The sequence below is a fragment of the Pezoporus occidentalis genome, unplaced genomic scaffold, assembly GCF_034315485.1.
Source record: "Pezoporus occidentalis ecotype Australia unplaced genomic scaffold, CSIRO_AGI_Poc_V1 ctg46, whole genome shotgun sequence".
NCBI lineage: Eukaryota > Metazoa > Chordata > Aves > Psittaciformes > Psittacidae > Pezoporus > Pezoporus occidentalis.
This window is the reverse complement of record NW_026915791.1, coordinates 4,279,306-4,304,390: the sequence shown is the minus strand read 5'-3', so window position 1 is coordinate 4,304,390 and position 25,085 is coordinate 4,279,306. Positions and strand designations below refer to the sequence as shown.

The 25,085-nt window shown below is 41.2% G+C and overlaps 2 protein-coding genes across 5 annotated transcripts in view; one reads left to right on the top strand and one right to left on the bottom strand.

Annotated features, from left to right (window-relative positions):
• TMEM87A (transmembrane protein 87A) overlaps positions 1-19,623 on the bottom strand; it is a 25,553-nt gene extending 5,930 nt beyond the window's left edge. The window contains exons 1-15 of one of the 2 annotated variants that reach the window (XM_062635695.1): positions 19,347-19,623; positions 18,317-18,374; positions 14,615-14,712; positions 14,314-14,430; positions 12,721-12,774; positions 12,563-12,619; positions 9,633-9,780; positions 8,901-8,962; positions 6,371-6,554; positions 5,443-5,542; positions 5,111-5,204; positions 4,533-4,604; positions 2,718-2,826; positions 454-512; positions 92-195 (exon numbers count right to left, since the gene is read on the bottom strand). In XM_062635695.1, coding sequence (XP_062491679.1) covers positions 92-195; positions 454-512; positions 2,718-2,826; positions 4,533-4,604; positions 5,111-5,204; positions 5,443-5,542; positions 6,371-6,554; positions 8,901-8,962; positions 9,633-9,780; positions 12,563-12,619; positions 12,721-12,774; positions 14,314-14,430; positions 14,615-14,712; positions 18,317-18,374; positions 19,347-19,484 — 1,454 coding nt within the window. In that variant the 5' untranslated portion in view covers positions 19,485-19,623. Of the gene's footprint in view, positions 1-91; positions 196-453; positions 513-2,717; positions 2,827-3,897; positions 3,967-4,532; positions 4,605-5,110; positions 5,205-5,442; positions 5,543-6,370; positions 6,555-8,900; positions 8,963-9,632; positions 9,781-12,562; positions 12,620-12,720; positions 12,775-14,313; positions 14,431-14,614; positions 14,713-18,316; positions 18,375-19,346 lie in introns of both variants that reach the window. The other variant, XM_062635696.1, reaches the window with a different exon arrangement.
• The window catches only part of GANC (glucosidase alpha, neutral C), a 25,285-nt gene continuing 19,805 nt past the window's right edge, over positions 19,606-25,085 (top strand). Inside the window, exons 1-5 of one of the 3 annotated variants that reach the window (XR_009967957.1) lie at positions 19,606-19,849; positions 20,874-20,936; positions 22,181-22,289; positions 24,180-24,307; positions 24,817-24,999. Coding sequence is in view for 2 of the 3 variants with exons in the window: in XM_062635694.1 (XP_062491678.1) it covers positions 19,821-19,849; positions 20,874-20,936; positions 22,181-22,289; positions 24,180-24,307; positions 24,817-24,999 (512 nt within the window). In the remaining variant the exon portion in view is untranslated. The remainder of the gene's footprint in view (positions 19,850-20,873; positions 20,937-22,180; positions 22,290-24,179; positions 24,308-24,816; positions 25,000-25,085) is intronic. The other 2 variants (XM_062635694.1, XM_062635693.1) reach the window with 2 other exon arrangements.

Sequence of the window (25,085 nt, the reverse complement as noted above, 5' to 3'; positions counted from 1 at the left end):
TACAGCAGCTAAAATTACCCATCAGCAAAACTTCAGATAAACAAGAATTCCCAGAAAACGTAGTATTTTTAGAGGTTAAGAAAAGCCGAACCTTTGGTTGTTAGCAGATGGTCTCCACAGAATCATGATGACAAAAAGGATCATTGAAAACAATAAACGCCAGATGGCATCATCCACCCATAGCTCCTGCCAGTCCTGTCAAGGAAAACAGCAGCACAAACAGAAAAAGTTGTGAAGAAAGAGGCTCCATGTCCTTAGCTCTAAGGGTGAACTATAGGTATCGAACAAAGGGGCTCATTACCCACAACAGTGAGAGTTTTACCACGTGATACATTACTCCAGACATAATCCACAGAAAAATCTGTTCCAGAATGCCCAATCTCACCTCTTAAACTGCCGAATGTAAATGTATCAAGAGGCAGCAATTGCAGAAAGCATTCAATATGAACTCACCGACTGACAGTCCACCAGCCTGAACTTCATGGTGGTCCAGATGATAAATACAATAGATGCTGCAATATTAAAACAAACAAGCTGCTTATTAGTATAAAATATGCTAATCCAAATACACTACTGACAGGACTGTTTCCTAAACAAAGGGCAAAGACCCAAATAGGGAATTCTTGGAATCCAATCTGTTAGTTCTGGAAAACCACAGATTGATTTAATGCATTGACCTTACATGGTAATTCAGGCACAGACCGATATATTTTGCTCTTGGCTCTTCAGAGAATCAAGGCATAAATTAACTATGAAGTATTTAGCCAACTCCTCATCCCTATTCACAATTCTTAAATTACTTTCAACTAGCCTCGAAACCATGGTTTCATTATCATCTGACAAATAAAGCATAGCATGAAGTAAATGAACCATCAGATCATCTAGTTCCAACCCCACTGTTATGGGCAGGGACAACTCACACTAAACCATATCACCCAAGGCTCTCTCCAGCCTGGCCTGGAACACCACCAGGGATGGAGCATTCACAACTTCCTTGGGCAACCCATTCCAGTGCCTCGCCACCCTTACAGTAAATAATTTCCTCCTTATATCCAATCTAAACTTCCCCTGTTTAAGTGTTAATCCATTACCCCTTGTCCTGTCACTACAGTCTCTAATGAAGAGTCCCTCCCAGCATCCTTACAGGGCTCCTTCAGACACTAGAAGGCTGCTATGAGGTCTCCACGCAGCCTTCTCCAGGCTGAACAGCCCCAACTTTCTCAGCCTATCTTCATACGAGAGGTGCTCCAGCCCCCTGATCATCCTTGTGGCCCTCCTCTGGATTTGTTCCAACAGTTCCATGTCCTTTTTATGTTGAGGTCACCAGAACTGCACACAATACTCCAAGTGAGGTCTCACAAGAGCAGAGTAGAGGGGCAGGATCACCTCCTTGGACCTGCCGGTCACGCTCCTTTTGATGCAGCCCAGGATACGGTTGGCTTTCTGGGCTGCGAGCACACACTGCTGGCTCATGTTCATTTTCTCATCGACCAACATCCCCAAGTCCTTCTCCACAGGGCTGCTCTGAATCTCTTCTCTGCCCAACCTGAAGCTGTGCCTGGGATTGCTCCGACCCAGCTGTACGACCTTGGCATGGTTAAACTTCACGAGGTTGGCATCAGCCCACCTCACAAGTGTGTCAAGGTCCCTCTGGATGGCATTCCTTCCCTCCAGGGTATCAACCGAACCACACAGCTTGGTGTCATCGGCAAACTTGTTGAGGGCGCACTCAATCCCACTGTCCGTGTCAGCGATGAAGATGTTAAACAAGACCGGTCCCAACCCCGATCCCTGAGCGACACCACTCATTAGTCATCTCCAGCTGGACATTGAGCCTTTGACCACAACTCTTTGCGTACGTCCATCCAGCCAGTTCTTTATCCACTGAGGGGTCCACCTATCAAATTGATGTCTCTCCAATTTAGAGACAAGGATGTCGTGTGGGACAGTGTCAAACACTCTGCACAAGGCCAGGTAGATTACATCAACTGCACTACCCCTGTCCATCAGTTCTGTAGCCCCATCATAGAAGGCCACCAAATTGAACCAGATGCTGAAAGGAATTTAATCAGAGCTGTTGATCAAAAGAAATGCTTTTTTTGTTTAAGTAAAAAAGCACAATCCTTGGAAGTTTTCTGCTCATTGTATGAATAGTGTTTCCAAACAGATGTGGAGCTGAGCACCTGGAAGCACTAACAGATTTAATCTTGAAGTTGAATTTATCACTACTGGAAATGGAAAGAGAATCTGAATCTGTATTCTTCCAGAATACAGAGGGCATTATGTCACAATAGTAGGAATACTGTTTTTCCAAGATTCACTCTAATTTTCAGCTATCCAATCTCTAAAGTATCTTAAAAATCCCATAGTACACAGTGATGCTCTGATTTTAGCAAAAACTACCTTTGTGAAGTTAACAGCATGCGATAATAATCTTTTGCCCCTGGCAGCTTTAAAAGGGATGACAGTGCTCCATTACAGGAGCTGCACAGAACTACTGATCTTATTAACACCAGTACTAGTAATCCACTGCCTATGAAGTATCAACATAGCACTTGACCTGTGTCTAATAGTAGGTCTATGCCAAGTGCTAGAAATACCAAGTATTTTGACTGCATTTACAGAAACATCACAAAACACAAAAATCTGCTTTAGTGGTCAAATAACATACAGAAATGGCAAGTGCTCTTATTTGATTAACATAATTTTATGCTTACCTGCTACTGCCAAAATGAGTGTGTTGGTGAAGTGCCGATACAAAGAGAGTTTCACCACATTCCTTCTAAGTTTTAGCAGTTTCATTGTTTGCGTTAAGCTGATGAATATGTATGGAAAGTCAAGGAAAGCCTCTGAAGGTAAAAGCCACAGACTCAGGACTACACAGATCTTATGATGAACAGCTCTCCCACCCACACAGTTTGCCCTCTGAAGAGGTAGACCAGACTCCGTAAGAGAAAAGTTCATCCTATGGCAAAGGTGCCAATGAGCAGGATTCATACCTTTTATGCTATTTAGTCATCCACACCTGGACTTGTCACAATAAGATAGTATCCAAGTATCTGTTTTGGACTATGGCCCATTCCTCCAGGAAAGCGTCAGATGTACTTTTGATAAATGGAAAATCAAGTCTGAACTAGAAGTGAGTTAAAATCCAATTAGTGCATACAACTGCCTTCACCCTTTTGCCCACAACTTTATTTCCATAGTGACAAGAGAAGCGCTTACAGGAGACACCCTGGTAGGAAAGAACTGTGGTTGTCATGGCTGGGCAGCAAGCTATTTCTATTTTAAATAGAGTTTTGTGATTGACTTGGATTAAAAACACTTTATAGGGATTTTGCTACACATGGCTTTGACTTCAGCATATGACAGCTGTTGCTAAAGTCACACAAGATTATGGTTGTTTGGATGCAATATGTCATGAGAACAAAAAGTTAGAACTGCCCCATTTTATCACCTACTTTGAGTTCAAATTTTAAAGAAAGAAGTTTATGTTTGATGTTGCCAAGTAACCTTCTCCCCAAAATACAAACTGAGCCTGTTCTCCAAAGGCTACATTACAGTGCTACACTAGAACAAATTAATTTCATGCTTCAATAATCAGAGACAGATAACTGACAGATGTAACTAGTCTATGTTCAGGAGCTGCTCTAACACAAATATCTAGCGGTTACCTAGTTTTCCTTGCACTGGCTGTAGCAGAGCTTACCTAAACACTGAACACTCAATTTAGAGGTTCTATTAACTTTACCAAAGTAGAAAGAACATATACCTGAAGCCGATTAAAAAAAGAAAAAATAATAAAAGAAATAAAAAAGTGCAGCCAAAAAGATTCAAAAAAGAAAAAAACAAATCTGAAAGAAAAAACACCCCACCAAGTAAAATAGTGAAGGATATCCACCAGCACAGGGCAGTATCTAGGAAAGCCAGGGGAATAAAAGCCAAGGAGGCAAGATCATTCTGGGCCTAGAGACAAAGAGAGAGCCAGTAAGAACAAACCGAAAAGGAAACAAAGTACAGAAGGGGGGGGGGGGGGGGCGAGGTCTATTTTATGAGAAACCACAAATACTGCACCACAAAGCTTCTGAGTTTTACTACAGAAGCAGAGGGTTTGAACCAAGAGTTCAGCCCAGTGTACAGAGGGAACTGACAATACCACATTGTCAGTTCTCAGTTTTCTACCAGCAAGGCAAGAAATAGTTTTCCAGATTAAGTCAATCTAGCACCCTTAAAAGGAGCCTTCTGCTCCGGCGATTGCTGCAATAACGTGCCACTTCCATTACAGTAAAATAGCCATCAGCTTGTTAGAGAGGTAGTAATTAAATCTTTTACACTATCCAGGGATAAACCGAATGCTCCACCAGCATGCACAAGTTTGACTGAAAGTGGCAAAAATTGCCGTTTTGTGTACATCAAAAGCTACTGAAGCCCCAAGTGAAACAAGCAAATCGCCTTTTATTCCTTTTAAGTGTAAAACAGAAATAATAAGCTGTGAATAAGCTTGCAGCATTCTGCAGTTTATAAAAGGATATCCACAAAATAATACAGGCATCAATCATGGACAGGGCCAAGTTTGCTATCAGAGCCACAGTGTCATAGAAAAACTGAAAAAGTACCAAATATATGACATGTTAAATACCTTATCCGAAAATACCAACCAACAGAACAACAGAAATTCATATCCTGAGATGCACTTCTTCATGAAGCAAATAGCAGCACCTCCCCCATGCACTTCCCCAGGTACGGCCTCCAAAATTGGAGTGGTGGTTGTTACTGGTATTTTTTTTTTCAGACTCATGGCCAGGTGACCCAAGCTGTGTCTGCAACTAGTCCTACCTAATCCCAAGCATTAGACGCAAGGGTCCTGGCAGAATAAAGTGTCTGAAACCTGACAAATCAGAAAACTATTAGAATTATTTCAAAATACACAGAATTATATCCTGATAGAGAAAACATCAAATAATTATCAACAATCCATACCCACAGTCTGAGTTTAACCACTGCACTGTCTCTGTTCCCTTCTATCAGCCCTGGTATCCTCCCTTATCATGTAAGTAAAACTCAGTAAGCATCTGTTGCATATCAGAAAATTCAAGCAGTTATTACTGACCCCTGTGACTCTGAGAACACCTTCCATTCCAGAAAATAATAGATAAAGGGCTCCAGCCATAACTACTTTGTGAAGAGTAACTCCAAGGCGAGGCCTGTAGGAAAACAAAGTGAAATTTAGATTAAGTGAGGGGGGGGGGAAGTGAAGTCACATCAACTTGAGTCTAACATAAGACATGAAGCATGTGAATAAAAAGCCTCTGCAATAAGGCACTGTAGATCTACCTTTTATGTAGCAGAGTACGGGGAGATAAATACTCCCTTAAGTTATTAAAACCCAACAGTGAAAAGCCTCTTAATAGAACACAACAAACCTGCAACAGAACTACTCACTTGACTATCCCATATCCCAGACTGACTATGATGACCAGAGTTCGAGCCAATGAGCGCTTCACAGCAGAAAGCAGTTCTGCCAGTATTACTGCTCCTTGTACTACCAAAAGCAAAGAGGAGGAAGCTAGGTTATTAAAATATAATTTCTGTTTTATTAACTATTGCATGCAATTATAGTACGAGAGCAGACAATTATTTCAGAAAGTAGGCTACTAAAGCATGTATCTTTTCATTACCTATATCTGGTATAAGCTTTCAGAAAAGATAGGTCACTTAGCATAAAAAAGCTGCTGAAAAATTTTACACCCATAGAAAGTGGAGAGCAAATGATCTGTAAAAATGTTTATCCATAAGATCAGCTTGGATGACCTTCCAGACAAGTCAACCAACAAAACCTCCTGTGCCATGGGTGTGGCCAATTAACAAAGTTATAATGAAGTTTGACTTGCAGAGTTTCATTTATATGCATCATCCTAAAAACTTAAAAAAACAGAGTCCCAAAGTTTTATGTGGAAAGAAGTGCTTAAGATGGATTGTCAGCCTATAGGCTGAATACCAAAAGTCACCTGCAATGCTGTCACATTGAGCAAAGAGTTTCAAAGTCTCTTTCCAAAGTCAATACCAGTTGTCAGAAGTTAATTATAAGCCACACTTAGGAAGTCCAATTTTAAACTTCAAGCCAGCATTATAGCGAATACTCCTCAGAATCTACCATTTTACATCCTTAATACAGGACACTCAGGAGTCAGTGAAAGCAACAGCATTTTAGCTTTAGAAATACACAGATCATCATATCTACAAGTATATTAAAAATGCAGAAACTCCAATTGCCTTCCTCAAGTAATTATATCATCAGTCACCCCAATTTAGTATAGGCCAATAGTGCTATGCCCCAGCAATTAAACTGCAAGCTGCAACTGCTACCTACCAGATTCTCCTGTGTAGCGGATATTCTGGAACTCTGCATAGAACACTGCTTTCTCCAGCATTCCCAGGAATATAACAGCACCAATCCAGAACTGGATCCTCAGGAGATCCCGCCAATAGCAGGCTGACCATGCAAGCCATAGAACCCCGAAGAATACGTACACAATACACATCACCATGAAAAACTATTACACAAAAATAAACAAGAAATAGGAGCCTCAGATCCAGAAAAATAATTTCCTTGTTTCCATTCCACAACTGTAAGACAGGTCTATTTTATCCCTGAGTATAGTGGTTCTATATACAAAAGTGACCAGAAACAAGCACTGCCCTTTGTCTTCTCTGGATTCTTTACGTGGACAGTCTAATATCTCACTGCCAACAAACAGAATCAAAGTAATTGAATTTCTGAGCAATTTCTCTCTTGAAGAGCAGCCTATTTATCCACAGGCAATTTTTCTCAGGAAGATATCAAGTGCTACTAGCTTTCAAAAACTCATATAAGAGCTCAGGCAAATCAAGTACCAGGAACTCTGCTCCTTCTCACACATTTTTTTACTACAAACTTCATCCTACATTTAAGGTGCTCTGCAAATAAGCTTGCAAGTCACCTTTACATTCCACAGAACAGAGATAAGCAACTGATGATGGTTGTAAACCCTCTGTTCAAATAATTTGACAACTTCCGAGTTTGCTGGAAATTAACTTTTGAGAGGTTTTTACCAAGCTTTAGGTCAGCCATAATCTGGAATTGAAAAAGAAACCCAGGTATTCGTTTAAATATTGTAATTTTGCAATTATTTTTTCTCCAGTCCAGTGTTAGTTGCTCCAGAAGAACTTTCAAGGTATGTCTCCTACAGCGAATAATAAGCTTAACAACACTACTCAGTACTGAATTTTCTAAATGACAGCACCATACTAGATCAAGTTAAGTTTTCAAAAAGGACACTGAGATTAAGAAGAGAGATAAGAAGACATTAAATGAATATCAAGAAGTACTTGATATACCAAAGTATAGGACACTGTCCTGGGTTCAGCAGTAGCAGTCATTTTTTTCTCTTTCTTAGTAGCTGGTGCAGCGCTGTGTTTTTGACTTTCAGCCGGGGAACAGCGCTGATAACACCTCAGTAATGTTTAGTATGACCAAGGACATTCTGAGTCTCAGGCTCTGCCAAGGAGGAGGGGAAGCCAGGAGGAAGGAGAGACAGGACACCTGACCCAAACTAGACAAAAGGGTATTCCACACCACATCACGTCATGCCGAGGATGTAAACTGAGAGTTACCCAGAAGGGCTAGTTCACTGCTCAATCGGGCTGGGTATCGGCTGGTGGTATTGTATTCTCTTCCCTTGTTATTTCCTTTATCATTATTATTATTGGTGGTAGCAGCAGTGACTTGTGTTATACCTTAGTTACTGAACTGTTCTCATCTCAACCCATGGGAGTTACATTCTTTTGATTCTCCTCCCTGTCCCTCCAGGAGCAGGGGGAGGGGGGGAGGAGGGGGGGAGTGAGTGAGCGGGCTGCGTGAGTCTGAGTTACTGACTGCACTTAAACCACAACAAACGCTAATAATAATCACAGTTTCCCGTGGTAAGAATCTAGGCATGCTAATTCATATTCAGATGCTCCACTACAGAAACATTTAGAAGAGACCTTTTTCTGGACCTGCCATGTGAGGATATTCACATTAATGAATTTCATGTCAATATTGCTGCTGGAGGCTTTTTACTTCTGCAGGAAGTAAAACATACACATCAGAAATGCAGTCAGGCTCTCCCTGTTTACAGGCCACTCTTGCCAATACTGTCAGGCTAGAGACCTTACTTGTAGACAGACTTTAGCTTTAGCTGGGGATCAATAGCACTACATAAATATTTAAGTTCTTTCCTTTTCTAAGCCTCCACAGAACCAACTAGCAACCAAGTCAAAAAGTCCTCTGAATAGAAAGGGGATTAGTTCTTTGTAGCTCAATTATGCTTTCACTGTTAGGCAGTATTAAGGACCTCATGGGGGTGGAGGAAGGAAGATTAAGCTGTAGAAGAACAAAGAAAGCAGTGACAAATGAAAAGGTAGCTGTAAGCAAAAGCATAAAGAATAGCAGATTTTCCAAGCTATGAGCTAAGGAGAAAAACAGTAAGTAAAGCTGCTCAGTTTAGCTAGTGATACTGGTAACTTCTGGAACTACAAATTGACAGGCTTTAAGTCAAACAATCCAGAGGAAGACATTAGTGGCATATGCAAACATCTGAAATCTATGTCTATTTTTCCTGTCCTGTATTTAGTGTAAAACACCAAAAAAAAGCCCACCACAAAAAAAAAAAAAACCTGAACAAAAAAAAGCCCAAACAAAATAAATGAAAAAAAAACAAGAAAAAAACAAACAAAAAAACAAACCATAAGCCACTACTAAGTTATTTTTCTGAGACACTTGCTTTGTGTTTCCTAAAGTAGTAGTATAAGGAGAGTATTTAACTGAGATTCGAATCAACTGACACCCTAATAGGTCAAAGAAAATCTGTTTTACTTACAATCATCAGAGGATAATCTGCAAGTGAGAGGTACTCATATGGTCCCTTCAGTTCTACTGTCACTATCAAAAGACAATTCAAAAACCAAATTACAGGATGCAAAAGGAGGAAGCCAGGATAACGTACTTAACTGATTTTTACTCAAGCACAAAGAAGTTACAAATCTTCACATAGCTTTTAAATCTAACTTGCACTTTAATCAAAGAAAGTTAAGACTCATAACACACTCAGCTAAAAGCATGCAATTAAAGTGACATGCTCCATTACCAAGTAACTCATAGCAATACTTAAAGTAGTTTGTGCTGAAGATCCATGTGTAACAGGGAAGTTCAGAAACACAAGTAAGTTAACTTTTTAAGGGGATTTCCAAATTTCTTTGAAGTCTGGACAGGTTATCAATGCACTGTTAGATATACTATCATTTCAAGTTGACACTTAAGATCTTTGTATGCTACATGACATATGAATCACTGGGTTGGTCTGCACATTTTTGAAAACACACCACCAAGCCTCAAAATTGAACTGCTTGGGATTCTTTACTTCCATTTTTAAACTAAACAAACAGCCTTAGGATCTTTAAGGCAATAACAATCACCTATGCAAAATCAAGGATAGTGTCTTATGAAATTGAACCATACAGTAGATATTAACAGTACCTCAGAATACACTCAGACTGGCATACATTAAAAAAGGCACTGTATTTTTATCTTACTATATAAATAGCTATCTTACTTGTAAAAGGTTTATTTTGATACGAGGAAGGCGTTGTCTTCTCTGCTTTATTATTTCTGGTAGTAGAATACTTTGCATTTGTAATTCCAATTTGCACAATAAATATATATGGCCCATCTCGCCAAGTTTTGATAACAGCATTCATTGCCTGAAAATAAAATGTCTACATGTAGACAGTGCATAATCAAGAAAACACGAGAAAGACAGAAGTAGACTCACCATACATGTGTGATACCATAGAATGGTTAAGGTCGGAAAGGACTTTAAGATCATCTGGTTCCAACACCCTTGCCCTGGCCAGGGACACCTCCCACTAGACCAGGTTGCTCAAGGTCCTGTCCAACCTGGGTTTGAACACTTCCAGGCAAGGCATATTCATAACTTCCTTGGGCAGCTTGTTCCAGTGCCTCACCAGTCTCACAGTAAAGAATTTCTTCCTTATATCCAACCTAAATCTCCCCTGTTTAAGTTTCAAGCCATTAACCTTTGTCCTATTGCTACAGTTCCTGATGAATAGTTCCTCTCTGTGATCCTTATAAGTCCCCTTCTGATATTAGAAGGCTGCTCTGAGGTCTCCATGCAGCCACCTCTTCTCCAGACTAAACAGCTGCTCCTATCTGCTTATAGACGGCTTCATCCACACAGTCTTCCTGACTGGGTGGCCTGTAGCAGACCCCCAGAGTAGCATCCTCTATCACTGCTCTTCCTTTAATCTTGATCCACAAGCTTTCAGTTGATTCATCATCCATCCCCAGGCAGAGTTCCATACACTCCAGCTGGTCAGTGACATAAAGGGCTATACCCCCTCCCCATCTGCCTGGCCTGTATTTCCTAAAAAGTCTAGAACCTTCCGTTCCAACACTCCAGCCATAGAAACCATCCCACCATGTTTCCCTGATGCTAATGATACCCAACCTCTGTAGGTGCATGCACATCTCTAAGTCCTCGTGTTTATTCCCTATATTACGTGCATTTGTGTAGAGACATCTGAGCCAAGCTCCGAACAAGCTGAAGCAGCTTTGTATTGCGCCAAGCATTCACTGCAGGTGCTGGTATCCAGCTGGTAGGGCTGGGATGGATTGGTCCCACTCCCCCAAATCTAGTTTAAAGCCACCTTTACCAGCCTGGCAAGCCTCTGATCTTCTGCCGCTCCCCTTGTCAGGCAAGACTCCATCAGCCGCCAGTAGACCTGGCTTCCCAAAGGAAGTCCCATGGAACAGCAACACCCCGTTTTGTTAACCTACTGGATTCAACTAGCCATTTCAAGGCCCTCTCCTTTGACCTGGAGGATCAATAAAAAACTTCTGAGCTCCATAGCACCCTACTATCTTTGGTCTCTTCCACATAAAAATAAAGTTCATCCTTTCTCAGGCCTAAAACTTTTTCATATGTATATGGTATGTAATTTTTAAATTTATTTATTAGACATTAGACCCTAAATTCTCAAAAATTTAGTTTCTTGAATCCAAAAGAATGCACAAAGACCTGGGAGGTGATCGGGTCTTATTTGCAAATTTAATACTGGCTTACTACAAGAGTCATCTCAAAGGTACTGCAAAAGCCCCAAAGAAAACAGCAAAGCATCCTATTCCTTGCTTTTCATCTAGAAACATTAGGACTGTCACAGAGACACTTCCTTCCTCCCAGAATGAATTGTTTGGCAACAGCATAACTATATATGTCAGCTCCCCAATGAAAGCTGAATTTTACAGGGTAAGATAGAAAACGTAGATGAGAAGTAAAACAATTGCCAAAGTTGTCTTTTCGTGTGGAAACTACTACTGGCCCTGACGCAGTTCTCACACCTCTAAGATTCAAAGCCTGCCAAAGAACAAACAGAGGAAGCTTGCCCAGATAAATATTTGCACCATAAAACAAATCAGAGATTCACTTGAGCTCCAGCATACAAAACTTAATTCCACAATGAAGACATTCTAGACATTTCAGAAACTGCTACATTTACCAACAGCTTTATGGTTAAAACTAAGACTGTCTACATGTATGCCACTCACATGACTACTGCAGAACTACCACAAAGCCTCCTTTTATAACAGCCTCCCCAAGAGAATTTCAGTATTAGGAGCATGAATTTCTTTTAAAAAACCTCCTGTCTACAAGACCTAAAGCAAACAGAATTTTATATATTAAAGGAAAAGCTTATGCTAATATTGACTGAAATTAAAGGACTTAGTTACAAAAAAAAAAAAAAACAACCAAAAACAAGACAGTAAACATAAAAGAAAATTGATATATTTTTCATACACCAATTTTGCCTTTAAAATATCTCCATCCCCTGATTTCACAATTGCACACACAGCTATTTATGTGTTAGCTTTAAGGTAAACGGCCCTGTTAAGTACACAGGGAGTTACATGTATTTTCTTTATTGGCATACAGGACATTCAATTTGATTACTCTGACAATTGTTCCTGGTTAAGGCTTGAATAGAATACATAATGAAAAAAACTAACAGATTTGAAATTCAAAAGTAATCACTCAACTGGTTAGGTACGATGTTTTAAGAGACTGATTAAAGATGAAACCAAATGTAATCCCTAAGTATTAGTCACCATTTAAAAGATCATACCAATAATTACTTTAAGTTACTATGAAAAAGATACATTTATTCTTTAATCTATGCCATCAGTTCAAATGGTACGAGTTCTATATTTCACATGTAGAAGCAGCAGTTACTGTTTCTGTTACTGTTTTTCCACACAGTGCTTCCTAATTTCAAGCTATAAAAATTCGGTGTCAAAAAAAAAAAAAAAACACAGAATTGCCCCATCCCTGCAAATGCCATCAGTAATTTCTTAAACACAGAAATAAACACATACACACAGGAAAAAGCAAACAAAAAAAACACCACACAAAACACAGCAAATTAACACTGCTCAGCTAGGAGCCATGTTTGTATTCAATATACATACAGTTTTATCTGCCACCATTGTGTGATTTCCTCCACTCTCCTTCTTATCTTTTAAGCCCTTCAAGAAAAAAAACATGGAAAAATGGATAAATCAATATGCCAAAACTCTCTCTTCCATGCCTACACTCTCTCATTAGAAGGAGAAAAACCAAAACTTACCTCTTGTTTCTCAGGTGAGAGAGGCTCTGGATGAACAAATTCTTTGTAGAAAATCTGCAAAAGATAAGGAAGTTACAGCACTTACAGCCCCTTCATGTTAACATGACATTATCAGAACAGCTTCCAATAAAGCTGATTATAAGGAAGGATTCTCTGAACAGCTGTATTAAAGAGCTTTCATTTTATTCAATCAACAACTGTCCATTTGTGGAGAGAGTCTTGAATACTTAGATTAATATTTTGTCATTTGAGAGCTGCTTTTCCTCTCCTCAGACAACAGGTGCCTATTTTTAGATCTGGACCCACAGACAGCACAGCAGTGAAGCTAATTTTATTTTCCAAATATGAATCTGTTGTGTATCTCTATTACTAGATGAAGTCTACAGAGAAACAGGATATGGAGATTTCTGCCTTAGTCTATGCGAAAAAAGTCCCTAGATGGGTGGATGCCTATTACAGATGCAGATTTTGCCAACTCTCCCAAACAATGGTGACTTGAAATCTAGTGAAACTGCTATACCCCAAGAAAAGAGCTGAAATACTAAAAGCAAAAATGTCTATGAAACTTCAGAAATTAATAGCTAAGATTTTTTTTTAAAGGAATTGGAGGGAAAGTCACCTGAAGACTTTGAAAACTCCCATTTCACCAACCTGGACACTGTTAAGATGCCCAAGTTCACATTACACAGCTAAACCCACAAGATCTCTTCTTTAAACCAAGTAGAACTTCTCATATTATTGAACATAAAAAGCAGGCAGCATACAGATATTTTTTAAAAAACTTTTCAAGCCATCTTCACATATCAATGGGATTAGAAGTATTTTTTTATATTAAAAACCCTTTTCACGTCACCTTTAGGCATGTCTCAAAAAAACCCCAAGCAAACCACACTAGGGTAAATAGTTATGAGACATTTTCCAGTATTCTCTATCTACAATTCTGTCTAAATCAGGAATGGTTGAACACAGATGCAATACTGCACAATTTGCCTTGAATTCTTAAGTAAGTAGACCATTAAAAGAAAGACTGCGTGTTATATTGTTACTGTCGTTAGTATGATCACATAGCTTGGCCAGGTGATGTACAGCTGGTGTAGAGCTTATGTTTGCGTATTACTTCCCTATGCTGTTTTGTATTGTCTTCTCTCTTCCATTTGATTTGTTTCAAACATGTCTTTGCACTACTTATTTTTCAATTTTTAACCTGCTGTCAATGTTTAAGTAACCCATTTCTTAACACTCTTTGATTTCCATCATTATAAGCAAAAAATGCTAGTCCTTTATCGACCCAAATTTAGTGGGAGCTTCACCCACACTTCTACTCAACTAGCAGTAGCTTTCTGTAAGGGAAACAAATTTGGAATACAGAAATACAAACACAAAGAACCACTGAACTTTACAGTGGTTTGTTTCCCCCTGCAATGGTGGGCCAGATGTTGAATAGCAAGCCAGGGATAAAGCAAAATAAGAAATCATCACTGCAGTTTGGTTGCCATAAATAGATAAAAACGAGCACTTCCCAACCTACAGTGATATTTATATAGGAGTCTAACACAGCTAGTAGAGATCAGAGCAAACAGTTTCTATCCATACCTGAGGTCTGAACAGCTCAGAGCAATTTGGAAAGAGGAGAGAAGAAGTGGCATAGTATCCTGACCAACCCGGATGCTCTTCAGATGTAGCCCCAAAATAGTACTCTGCCTGTTCATCCTGCCAAACATAGAACTTAGGTTAGCGTCCAATATATCAAATGGTTTCTATCAGTAGGCAACTGCGAGACCTTGAGAGCACTGTAGCTTCCCTCTACAAGCACTCTTGAACACAATTTAATAGGATAAAGGTCATCAAGACAGATGAAGAAAACATAAACCATGTTTTTCCACACAATTCTTACCCCAAAGTTGAAGACTTCATTGTAGCAATCAGAATATCTTAAGTACCAAGTAACATTGTAACTCTGTGAGGGATCACAAGCTTTTTCATCCCCTTCAACTAAAAAAAAAAACAAAAATAAAATAGATAAGAACATGTAACACCCTCTACCTGCCATTGCTTTTCCTCCCATTCAGTGCCAAACTACCATAACTATATTTATTTCAAACTGAAAGCAAAACAATAGAAAAACATTTTCTTCAAGTAATCTGTTATTGTTCAGTGACAGAAGGAAGTATGTAGAAAACAAACTTCCATTATAATGTTACACAGTTGTATTAAAGAGATAAAGATCACTTGGAAACTTTTTGTTCTCAAAGACAATCAGGGATTTTTCAGCAACTAGAAATAGCAAAGAGAGAAGAGCAGTCACTCCAAGTGATCACAATACGTAAAAGGACTTTCCTTTTCAAGAGGTGTGGGGCACACAGCAGGCAGAGAAAGCAAGAACAGGTTAATACTAAGGGAAATTCGCACAGATTATTTAAATATACCAATGCTGTCACCAAGAAAATAAATAAAAAAGATTTTGCAAGTCAACACAAAAGACGAAACTCACTCCCAAAAGATAAACAAGCCATCTATGCATTAGCTCACTGTCAAAGCTGCAATGTTACCTAAAATAACAGTAAGACAACTTTCCACTTTATTAAAAACATGCACAAAAAGTGAAACACAAAACTTCTTCCCAGAAAAGGCTGTGCGATTTTTGTGTTTCAAATCATCAAAGCATGATGAAGAGAATTTGATGTAAAGAAGGTAAGCTTCATCCGTAAACAAAATGAGCAGTGATTATTCAGGGACTTGGAAGACACATTTAAATGATTATGTTCAGGTTCTGCTAGTTAACATACGGAAAAACTCTTTCCAATTGACAGCATGTTTCTAGTAGCTAAGAAGCCCCCACACTTTTACAGGCAACAATTATCTCAGACCACATATCCACAAATGTATTACATGTACAGAACTTTTAATGAATGCTTCCATATTGACCACTGCAGGTAAAAAACACAATTAGAAGAAAGACCCTGCCATGGAGTCTTACCTAAGTAATCCCATTAGAAACCACATGACTACTAAAGCAAGTATATTTGTAGAGCTAAAAACTCAACAACTGAGTCTCTAATACTAAAGATTAATAAAAAAGAAAAAACAAAAACCACAAGGGAGTGGAATGCAGTCACTGAAAATTAGTTTCCTTATGACACCTTACAGATGAAAACAAGGCATATATTTTCCATGCAGCCCTAGATGTTGCAGGGGGCACAACAAAAACTAAAAGGCAACACAAGTACTGCAGTGACATGGGTAGATGGCAAATTCTTAGAAGAGAAAGGCTCTTCTGATAAAATTGATCAAATGAAGAACATCTGAAAAAAGTGCTACCGAAAAAAAAGGAGGGATCCATAGCACTTACTGAACTCAGCTACATGGGAATCTAAGTTCCTTAGTCTTCAAAAATCCAGCATCATTCAACTCAAATGCAGTCTCTGTACTCACAGCAGGATTTCTACCATGATCCTACAGAGGAAACCAGATGCCTCCATAATAGCACTTCAGTTGTAGATAAAAATAAATTCATTATTGACAACACTAAATACCAGTGGCAGTCTTCCCAGTCAGAAACAAAAAGCATCGGACACCAGTACACCACACACACACACACAATCAGAAATCAAGAAAGGGAAATAAAAAGGAGGAGGAGGTGCAGGTGCTCACCAAAACCAGAAAAAACCCATGAGCAATCATGTTTGGCCAGAAGGGTCATATCATCCACACAGACATCACAGAGCAGATGGAAGAGGAAACAGAGAGCAAACAAGAGACACCAGTTTCCACAGACACGGGCAGAAAAGAAACCATATGTGAAGTTGAAGCTTCCTAGTATCATATGCAGTTTAAGTATCATCTAGGCTGAGAAGCCGAAATTAAGTTTCCAGCCTTTGTTCCTTCCTCATTCAGTAATACCTTATCTAAATTCATGTAAATCTTTTAATCACACTGGTATGCAAAGCAGGTGTCTTCAGTGAAAATTTTGAAGGCTTAACGCCTGTACAAAGGCTGACAGCACAGTGTAGTCAGGAGCCAGGGGACTGAATTCTTAGTGCCAGATCTGCCACAAACCTGTCCTGTAGCAAATAAATTTTGTTTTCAGCATGCCTTATTTCCCATTTTCTCTTGGTTATTTGTACTTCTCATCGGATATACCACAGTTCACTGTGGGGACTCACATCTTAGGTGCCACATTAGTACAAGTACACTATTTCTATTAAACTTTAGACAAGATAGCCTAACACCTTCCAAAGCTCAAAAAGCCCTTTCAAACCCCCCTCCTTTTCTCCAAGCATCAGATTTCACATTTTGATTCTGCAGCTGCATGCTTGCAATTGTCTTGCTGCAAGATGTGAAAGCCAGCATCTGAACTACACTTGAGAAGCAGGAAAACCTTAACCCTGACATGATGGGCCTTCACTAACAACCGCTGTCATACCAGCCTCCTATTTCAGATTCATGTGTTCTTAATGGAGGCACTTTAACAAACTCCCCAAACTGTCCCAGGAAGGGCAAGTATCTGAAATTAAACCTGAAAATCAATAAGGTAGCTACTAAACATAACAGAGCATAGCAACATAAGCAGTTTCATCAAGAAGCATTAGCTAATCCTCATGATACACTAATTTTGTCAGTTAAAAAAAGTGCTATCACAGCAACAACTACCTCTTGAAGAGACAAAGACACAGGTATCACTAATTGTCTCTAAGGTGACTTTTATTTCTGCATTTGATGCAAGTGCAGAAGGGCATTCACAGATACTGTACCTGTATAACCACCCAATTAGGAGCTGGAGATAAAATAGTTTCCCCCCACATGGAAAGAACAGGTGCAAACAACCCCTTAAAATTCTCAAAGTGCATGGAAAAGATTCTAAATCAGCTATTTACTTCCACAAATCACGTGGATCACTTTGCTGCCATCTCAATATTGTTCTCATGTTTACAGATAAGAGCGTATTTTATAGAAACTCTCCTTTGGGCAGTTACCTAAAATCTATATCCCTGGCCAGATGAGCAAAGAGCAATAGAGATAAAGCACAAACAGGAAGACTGCAAACATGTTCGCTCTTTAGCACACACACTGACCAGGAAAACACAACAGCTCTCAAAACAGCTCTACTGTAGTGTGCAATGACATTCCCTTACCATTCCCAGAAGCACCCTGATAAAAAGGATCAGGGCTCCAAAAAGCACTGCATCCTGCATACTGGCATTAGTCACCCCTCAATACAGACTGCCCAGTCTGTTCAGTCAGCACCAGATCTCCCAGCTGGAGGAGTTGAGCACATCTAAAACAGTGAAAGCACATCTCACAGCAGGGCTCCCTCCTGCATTCCCTTCCGGATTATCCACTACCTGAAATGAAGTGGTGCTCCCATTGCCTATCTTGCCCCCTCCACAGAGGGCCTGAACAGAACCATTCATTCCTGCTACAGCCTAAACAGATCACACACCCGACCACACCAGGTCTATGGCTTCCATCCAGTGCTAGATTAGCTGGCAGTGCAACCAGAGCAGTTAAACCGTTCACAGTGTTTTGAGTCCCAAATGTTAAAGCTGGGGGGTGTCAAACAGCAGACAGAGCAGGTTAATCTCTTGTAGCCACTTACATCTCAGGAAGATGGTGGTATTGCTGAAGAGAATCTTTCCAAAGTTAAACTTCTTCCCCTGTAAGGGAACCAAAAGGAAGACATATCAGTGGGCTTAACATCACCGATTTTAAGCAAACATCTTCACTCTGACATTGTAAGTCAATATAGCAATGAAAATGAATGCCAAATTGGGAGCCAGCCCTACTAGACTTCCCAGTCATGCTTCACTACCCCTTCAATCTACACTCAAGATAGAATCAAGCCATCTCTTGAGAGGCCTGGGGCTTTTTGTTCTGCAAAACTGAATCAATTTCGTCAACACTGAAACGATTAGCATTTTCTTGCTAATGAAAAGGTCTGGACTACCCAACAACAACAAAACCTAAATCTTATTCTAAGAATCAACAGGAGTGTTCACCACGATCTTTAATTTTGTTCCAGAAGCTCAAGAGCGTTCACTACTCCCCTTCGCAGCCTGGTAAAGGCAGGCTTACCGAGAGGTAAAGTAACTTTTCTCCACGCAACTTCAAACACAGACGGTGTAACAGAAGGGCAGGAAATCCCTCCCCAGAGCCCCGCATCTCCCTCGGTTCAGCGCTCCAGGGGCCCAGCTCGCCCGAAGCAAGGCCACAGCGCAACCCGACGGCGGCGGCCGCTAGCCCAGGCTCTCCCTGCACAGGCCCCAGTCGGGGACGCCACCTCCCTCCTCAGTGACCCTCAGGCGCCACGCTCCCTCCGCCGGCCATGGAGCCTGTTTCCCCCAGAAGCCTCCCCTGCCTGTTACCAGCACCGCACCACCAAAGGGGCTCAGGCCGGGCAGAGGGCCCCGGCCGGGCGCCCTCGCATCAACCCCGGGATCGGTCAGGCTCTACACAGAGGCGGCCCGGGCAGGGACGCCGCCGGCAGGGCCGCAGCAGAGTGGACGGCACGGGCCCGTTCCGCCTGCTCTCCCTGCGGGGAGAACCAGCGGCCTCCTACCCCCGCCACGCACACGCACGCTCCCACAGCCGCCACAGCGCGCTGGCCCGGCGGCTCTACCGCCACTCACCATGAGCACCGGCAGCCGCCATTTGGAACGCTGCCCGGCGCCCGCCGCGCCCGCCAACAGCAGCACCGCCAGCAGCCGCATCAGGATGGCCTCAGACCGCCACCGCCACCGCCGCCCCCCGGAACGCGGCGCCGCCATCCCTGCCGCACGGAGGCCGCCACCGTGCTAGCCGCGCCTCTTCCGCTCCCCGCAGGGGTACGCGGCTGCCGAGGGCCGGCAGAAGCGGTTCGGAGGGCGGAGCCGCTCCACGGCTGAGCACGGGCTGTCACCGCCCCTGGGTGCCAGCCGCCGGCCCGGCCGCGCTCTGGGTCCGCCGGCTGCCGCGGTGACAGGTCGTCTTGCCTGAGAGGAGAGGCCGCCTCAGGAGGAGCGCCGCCGCTATCCCGGCGGCCGTCCCTTCCTCTGGGACCTCCTGGGCCCTGCCGCCGTCCCCGGCGGGCGGTCACCCCTTCTCCCCGCCAGGGCAGTTACGCCATGGAGGTGGTCCCGCCGCTGGAAGTCAGGTACCGCTGTCTGGTGGCCGGCCCTCTCCTCGCTCCCGGTGTTGCCGGGGTGGCGGGCCCGGGCCCCGCAAGGTCCCAGAGTCGGGGGAGTGCGGGGCCGGCGTGCTGGTGCCGCGGAGGGGGAGCACGGAGCAGGTTTCATAATGCGCAGGATAGCTGGGGCACAGGCTGCACCGCTGAAGGGTGGTCAGGTTCCAGGGTGTCAAATACGGCAACAGAGTCCCACAGACCTGGTGCTGAAACCCAAAGTGCATGTGTATCTTCAGGCAAAAATAGGAAGTGTTAATTGCCTAAATGTATGGTTACTATGGGGTTTCTAATAATAATCCAGGTCTGTTAATATTTAATTCATGAGACTATGTCTTCATGGCTGCCACCTGCATTTTATGTTGAATGTACATAATTAATAAGTATCATCTCTTTGCCAGTGCTAACAACTTACTCTCTTCAATGCGTGTCTGAACTCAGCATGTTCTGGGAAGTATTCTCATGGTAGACATGACTGGCAGTACATTTTTTCAGGCAAGCCAAAACAGTTACCTGATGGATCTAAAAGCTACTTCAAGCCTAGCAATAACATAGAGCTGTCGGCAGGGACAGTAGAAGTACCACCGCAGGTAGAAGAGAAGGGTGCAGGGTTTCTCCTGTTTTATCAATCCTGCCTCTTTCTCCATTCCCATTACTGCAATGTAATATTTAACTGTAAGGACTGCAGAGTGAGATCTGGCCTGAAAATGCAAAGCCCCAAGAATTCACTAGTGCTGAAAGTCAGTTCAAGCAAACAAATAAAATTGTTTGCCAAAATTATCAGTTTAAAAAGAAATGTTTTAACATAGAACTAAATGTGTAAGACATTCTTCCTGTATCTACACACAGTACTTCAAAGTCCAAGACATTTTATGTCACCAGAGTTGTCTGCACCCTCTTGAATCCTTACTCCACTTGAGGAGGACCCACATCATCTGATTATTCAGCAGGTATCTAGTGAACAGGTTTAAACATTTTCTTTATCTGTTCTTTCCAGTGTCCAAGATGAGGCTGTGGACAAAAGCACCTTTAAGAAATGCAACCAGATTGCTTTTTACAGGTAAGGAGAAGAATTGTAGTGTAGGTTTCGTTTGGTTTTGGTTTTGGTTTTTAAACCAGTAGTATTAAAAGATGCAGGAAGTAGTTGCACATAAGTCTGCTACTTTTCAGGATTTATCTTTCAAAGTGAGTGTTCCACTCACCTCTCAGCATGTAATAATCAGCATATTTTAAAAGGTGGAAGCTTACATATAAGACATGTTCTGTTAAAATTCAAAGGTCAGTCCTCTCATCTGACAAAGCCCCAGCAATATTTTAACTATTGCTATGTAAGTGAAAGGAATGATTGCTAATCAGTCGTTGACATAATTGGTTACAGTTTCAGATACTAATTTCTGTTCTGCAGGAAATTAGGTTCAGAAACCCAATAACATTTTGCCATAGGGAGCAGGACTCCTTCCTCTTTTCATACTAGCCCTTTCTAGCCTGTCACCATTTTAACTTAACACATCTAATTTCTCAGCAGGAGGTTGCTCCGAATTGACAAGCATCAGGTCTGATCTTTGCTCTGCTTTTAAAAGAAATCCTTTGTCTAATTGCTTGCATTTGTGCAACATGTTTGCAAGGAAACAAAGTCAGTTTACTAATGAAGAAGGCTCCCTTCAAGGTAGCCTCCAAGATACTTTTCTTCAAATAGTTCCTAAGACCTGGGCTTAGCAAGGAGCATTCTACAAATGGTTAAAAGAACCTCTGTTTAGGATCTCTGTCCTAAAAACATCATGAGGGCCAAAAGCTGTGGTCAAAGCTCAGTAATCGGCAAGCTTATTGAAAAAGTTTCCTCAGGGTGTATTCAGGAGGTTACAAATTACAAACATAAACTGCTTCATCACCACAGAATGTAGAAGCTGTTCACCAGGGGCTTGCAGGTGAAGCAGGGTTTTATGACAGAAAATGAAAAGCAAGTTATTCAGCTGAAAGTTCTGGGGTAATGAGAAGAAGAAGAATGTAGCTGGACAGCTGAGAATCTTGTTGGACACTTGAATTAAGACTACTACTGTTTAAAACAAACCCATATAAAGCAGTGATGAGTGAGCAAACCCCTCTAACACCTCATTCATAAACATGTATGTGTGCTCAGAACTATGTTACTTCTATTTTCCATTGACTTGAAGCCCTGATAATAATTGCATTTGAAAAATTTCAAGATAAAATTATTATGTAAACATTTTGAAAAACATTGTGTCCCACTGTGTTATATAAGCTACAACAATTAGGGTGACCCAGAATAATTTTCTGTCTTGACAGGCGTCAGAAACTTCTGCACCCTGGAAAATCCTCTTATCGAGCATTGTTGGATTCAGTCACATTGAGTGATGAGAATGTCAAATTCCAAATTATTCATGAGGAGAATAAGGTGAGATCCCACCCAGCATAAGAAGGTGCTTACAGAAAGAGCAGTGAATATTATCAACAATTCTGGTAATATTTGCGGGTTTTGAGGTTCTGCAGTGATAGGTATTTAAGATATGAGGCAAAATATCAGTCTAAAGATGACCTTACTGGTCAGTATTTATTTGACAGCTTGGGACTGGTCAGGGAGAACAGGTATTTTAAGGAATCATTAACAACTTAATGAAAAATCTGAATAGAACTCTATCTGAAAAACAAAAATAAATGTCTTTAATTCAGTGTTTTCTCCACTATTCCATAATAATTAATTATTTTTCTGTAAAGGAATAAGAAGACCAGCACCTCCTAACCATGCCTTTGTATTCTTGTGTTTGCACAAAGGCAGTTTTTGGGGAAAAAGAAGTCTTTGCATTTAAGAAGACAGCCAGGAAGAGGGATGTCTCCTGTTTCTCTAATTGAACAGGGTAGCAGCTAGCACATTCACTCAGAGAACAGGCAACCTAACCTGTGCTCAGACTGCAGGAGTTTGGAACTACAGCTCTCTTCCATGCTTGAAGCACTATACTATATAGACACTCTGCATAAATATATTTTCTGCCTCTCTTGTTAATCCTGACCTTCTCTGCAGTCAGCACAGAAAAAGGAGTCTATTTATTTTTTTTTCTAGATTTTAGGGTAGATGAAAGGCTGAAGCCTCTGTGGGGAAAACATATGCCAGAATTCCTCAGGGACATTTGTGTATCACAGAAGGAGAGATTAAGAAAGAAAAAAAACAGCGGAAAAAAATAGATTTGTGGTATAGGGATCTTCCATGGAAGAAAAATGAGTCATTTTGTATGAGCTAGAACAGAGTGACTTCCCACTCTAAATAGCAAATTACAGTGGGTAGGGCAGTATAATGCATTTTCTTTAGGTGTACTTCAGGTAGACCTCACCTGGAGTATTGTGTACAGTTCTGGTGTCCTCAACATAAAAAGGACATGGAACTGTTGGAACAAGTCCAGAGGAGGCCACGAGGATGATCAGGGGACTGGAGCACCTCCCATGTCAAGACAGGCGGAGGAAGTTGGGGCTGTTCAGCCTGGGGAAGAGAAGGCTGTGTGGAGACCTCATAGCAGCCTTCCAGTATCTGAAGGGGGCCTATAGGGATGCTGGGGAGGGGCTCTTCATTAGGGACAGTAGTGATAGAACAAGGGGTAACAGGTTAAAACTTAAACAGGGGAAGTTTAGGTTGGATATAAGAAGGAAATTCTTTCCTGTTAGGGTGGTGAGGCACTTGAATAGGTTGCCCAGGGAGGTTGTGAATGCTCCATCCCTGGTAGTGTTCAAGACCAGGTTGGACGAGGCCTTGGGTGATATGATTTACCATAAGGTGTCCCTGCCCATGGCAGGGGGGTTGGAACTAGATGATCTTAAGGTCCTTTCCAACTCTAACGATTCTATGATTCTATGATTCTGACATAGTACATCAGTGTCAGCACCACTGTGAATTACTAGAGAACACACAGCACTGACATTTTGCGAAAAGCCCACGTCTCGGTAGTATCTCACTCTTCCATTGGCTGCACAGTAGTGAAATTGTCTGGACTTCAAGATTCATGTATACTACCCCTGATTTCCGTGCTGCTTGTGGAGAGACCTGCAAAATGCTAGACAAGAGAGACCTGAAGATAAAGAGTCTGTTGAAAAATAATTGTTTCTTCAATGGGGAGAAGTAGAGTTAGCTGGTGTAAATTCATATGGATGATTGTTGCTCAGTAGTGCTAAAGAACACTAAATCAGAAAGTTGGCATGTTTTTCTTTTTCCCCAGACAGTAAACGTTTGGTGATGTTGAGTTGAAAAGCAAGTCAGTAATTTTTATCCCTGCCAGTTTATCTGTTTGTTTGCTTCCAGGTTCTTCTACAAGTAGAAATTTGTGAAATAGAAGGCAATATTTTCAGGCTTAAAATTGATGAGGCATCTCCTCTCAGAGCAAGATACAAAGTTCGTGATGTTCTTATAAAGGAACCTACCACCCAAAGGTAAGTGATGGGAAGATGATTTAGCACCTAAGTAACTTACACAGCTTCATTTGCAAGACTGTTTTGCTTCTCCTTCATCTGTGCTACACTACAGTTGTCTCTATATAATACAAAGTTATTATGGGAAGAGTATGTAGTTAAATTTTCAAAAATTCATGTTAAATACACAGGAGAAAGCCTCAAGTTTCTTACATATGTGACAAAACTACTTGAAAATAGCCTACTTGTTATGATGCATCATTTTTACCTAAAACATTACCTGTTAATATGAAAGGAATTCAAACTGGATAGTTTTCACTGCACTTCTCTAGCCACCTGTTGCACTGTGCAGTGAACCCTGAACACAGCATGTATTTCTGGAGTTCTTTGCCTCAAAATTAGCTTTGGTTTTTTTTTTCTAATGCATGTAGATATTCTCAGCCCATATTTTGTTTCAAGTAATTATTAGTTACATTGGATTTCAAATGCTGATAATTCTTATAAAACTGACATTGCTTTTCATTTGCCAGACTCTTCATATCCCAGAATGAGGCAGGTATTTTGGTGCTGTCAAGTGTTAATGAGGACTGCAAACTTCAAGTCACAGCAAACCCCTTCCAGATTGAGCTACAGTCCAAGGGTGAGGCTGTTCTGAGCATGAATTCCAATGGGTTGTTATACTTTGAGCATCTACAACCACCTCCCAGTGACAGGTATAGTATCTGTCTGTCACATCGTAATATATACTGATTGTGCTGTAGCTAAGACAATTTTGGAACTGCAATTTCTGTGATAGAAG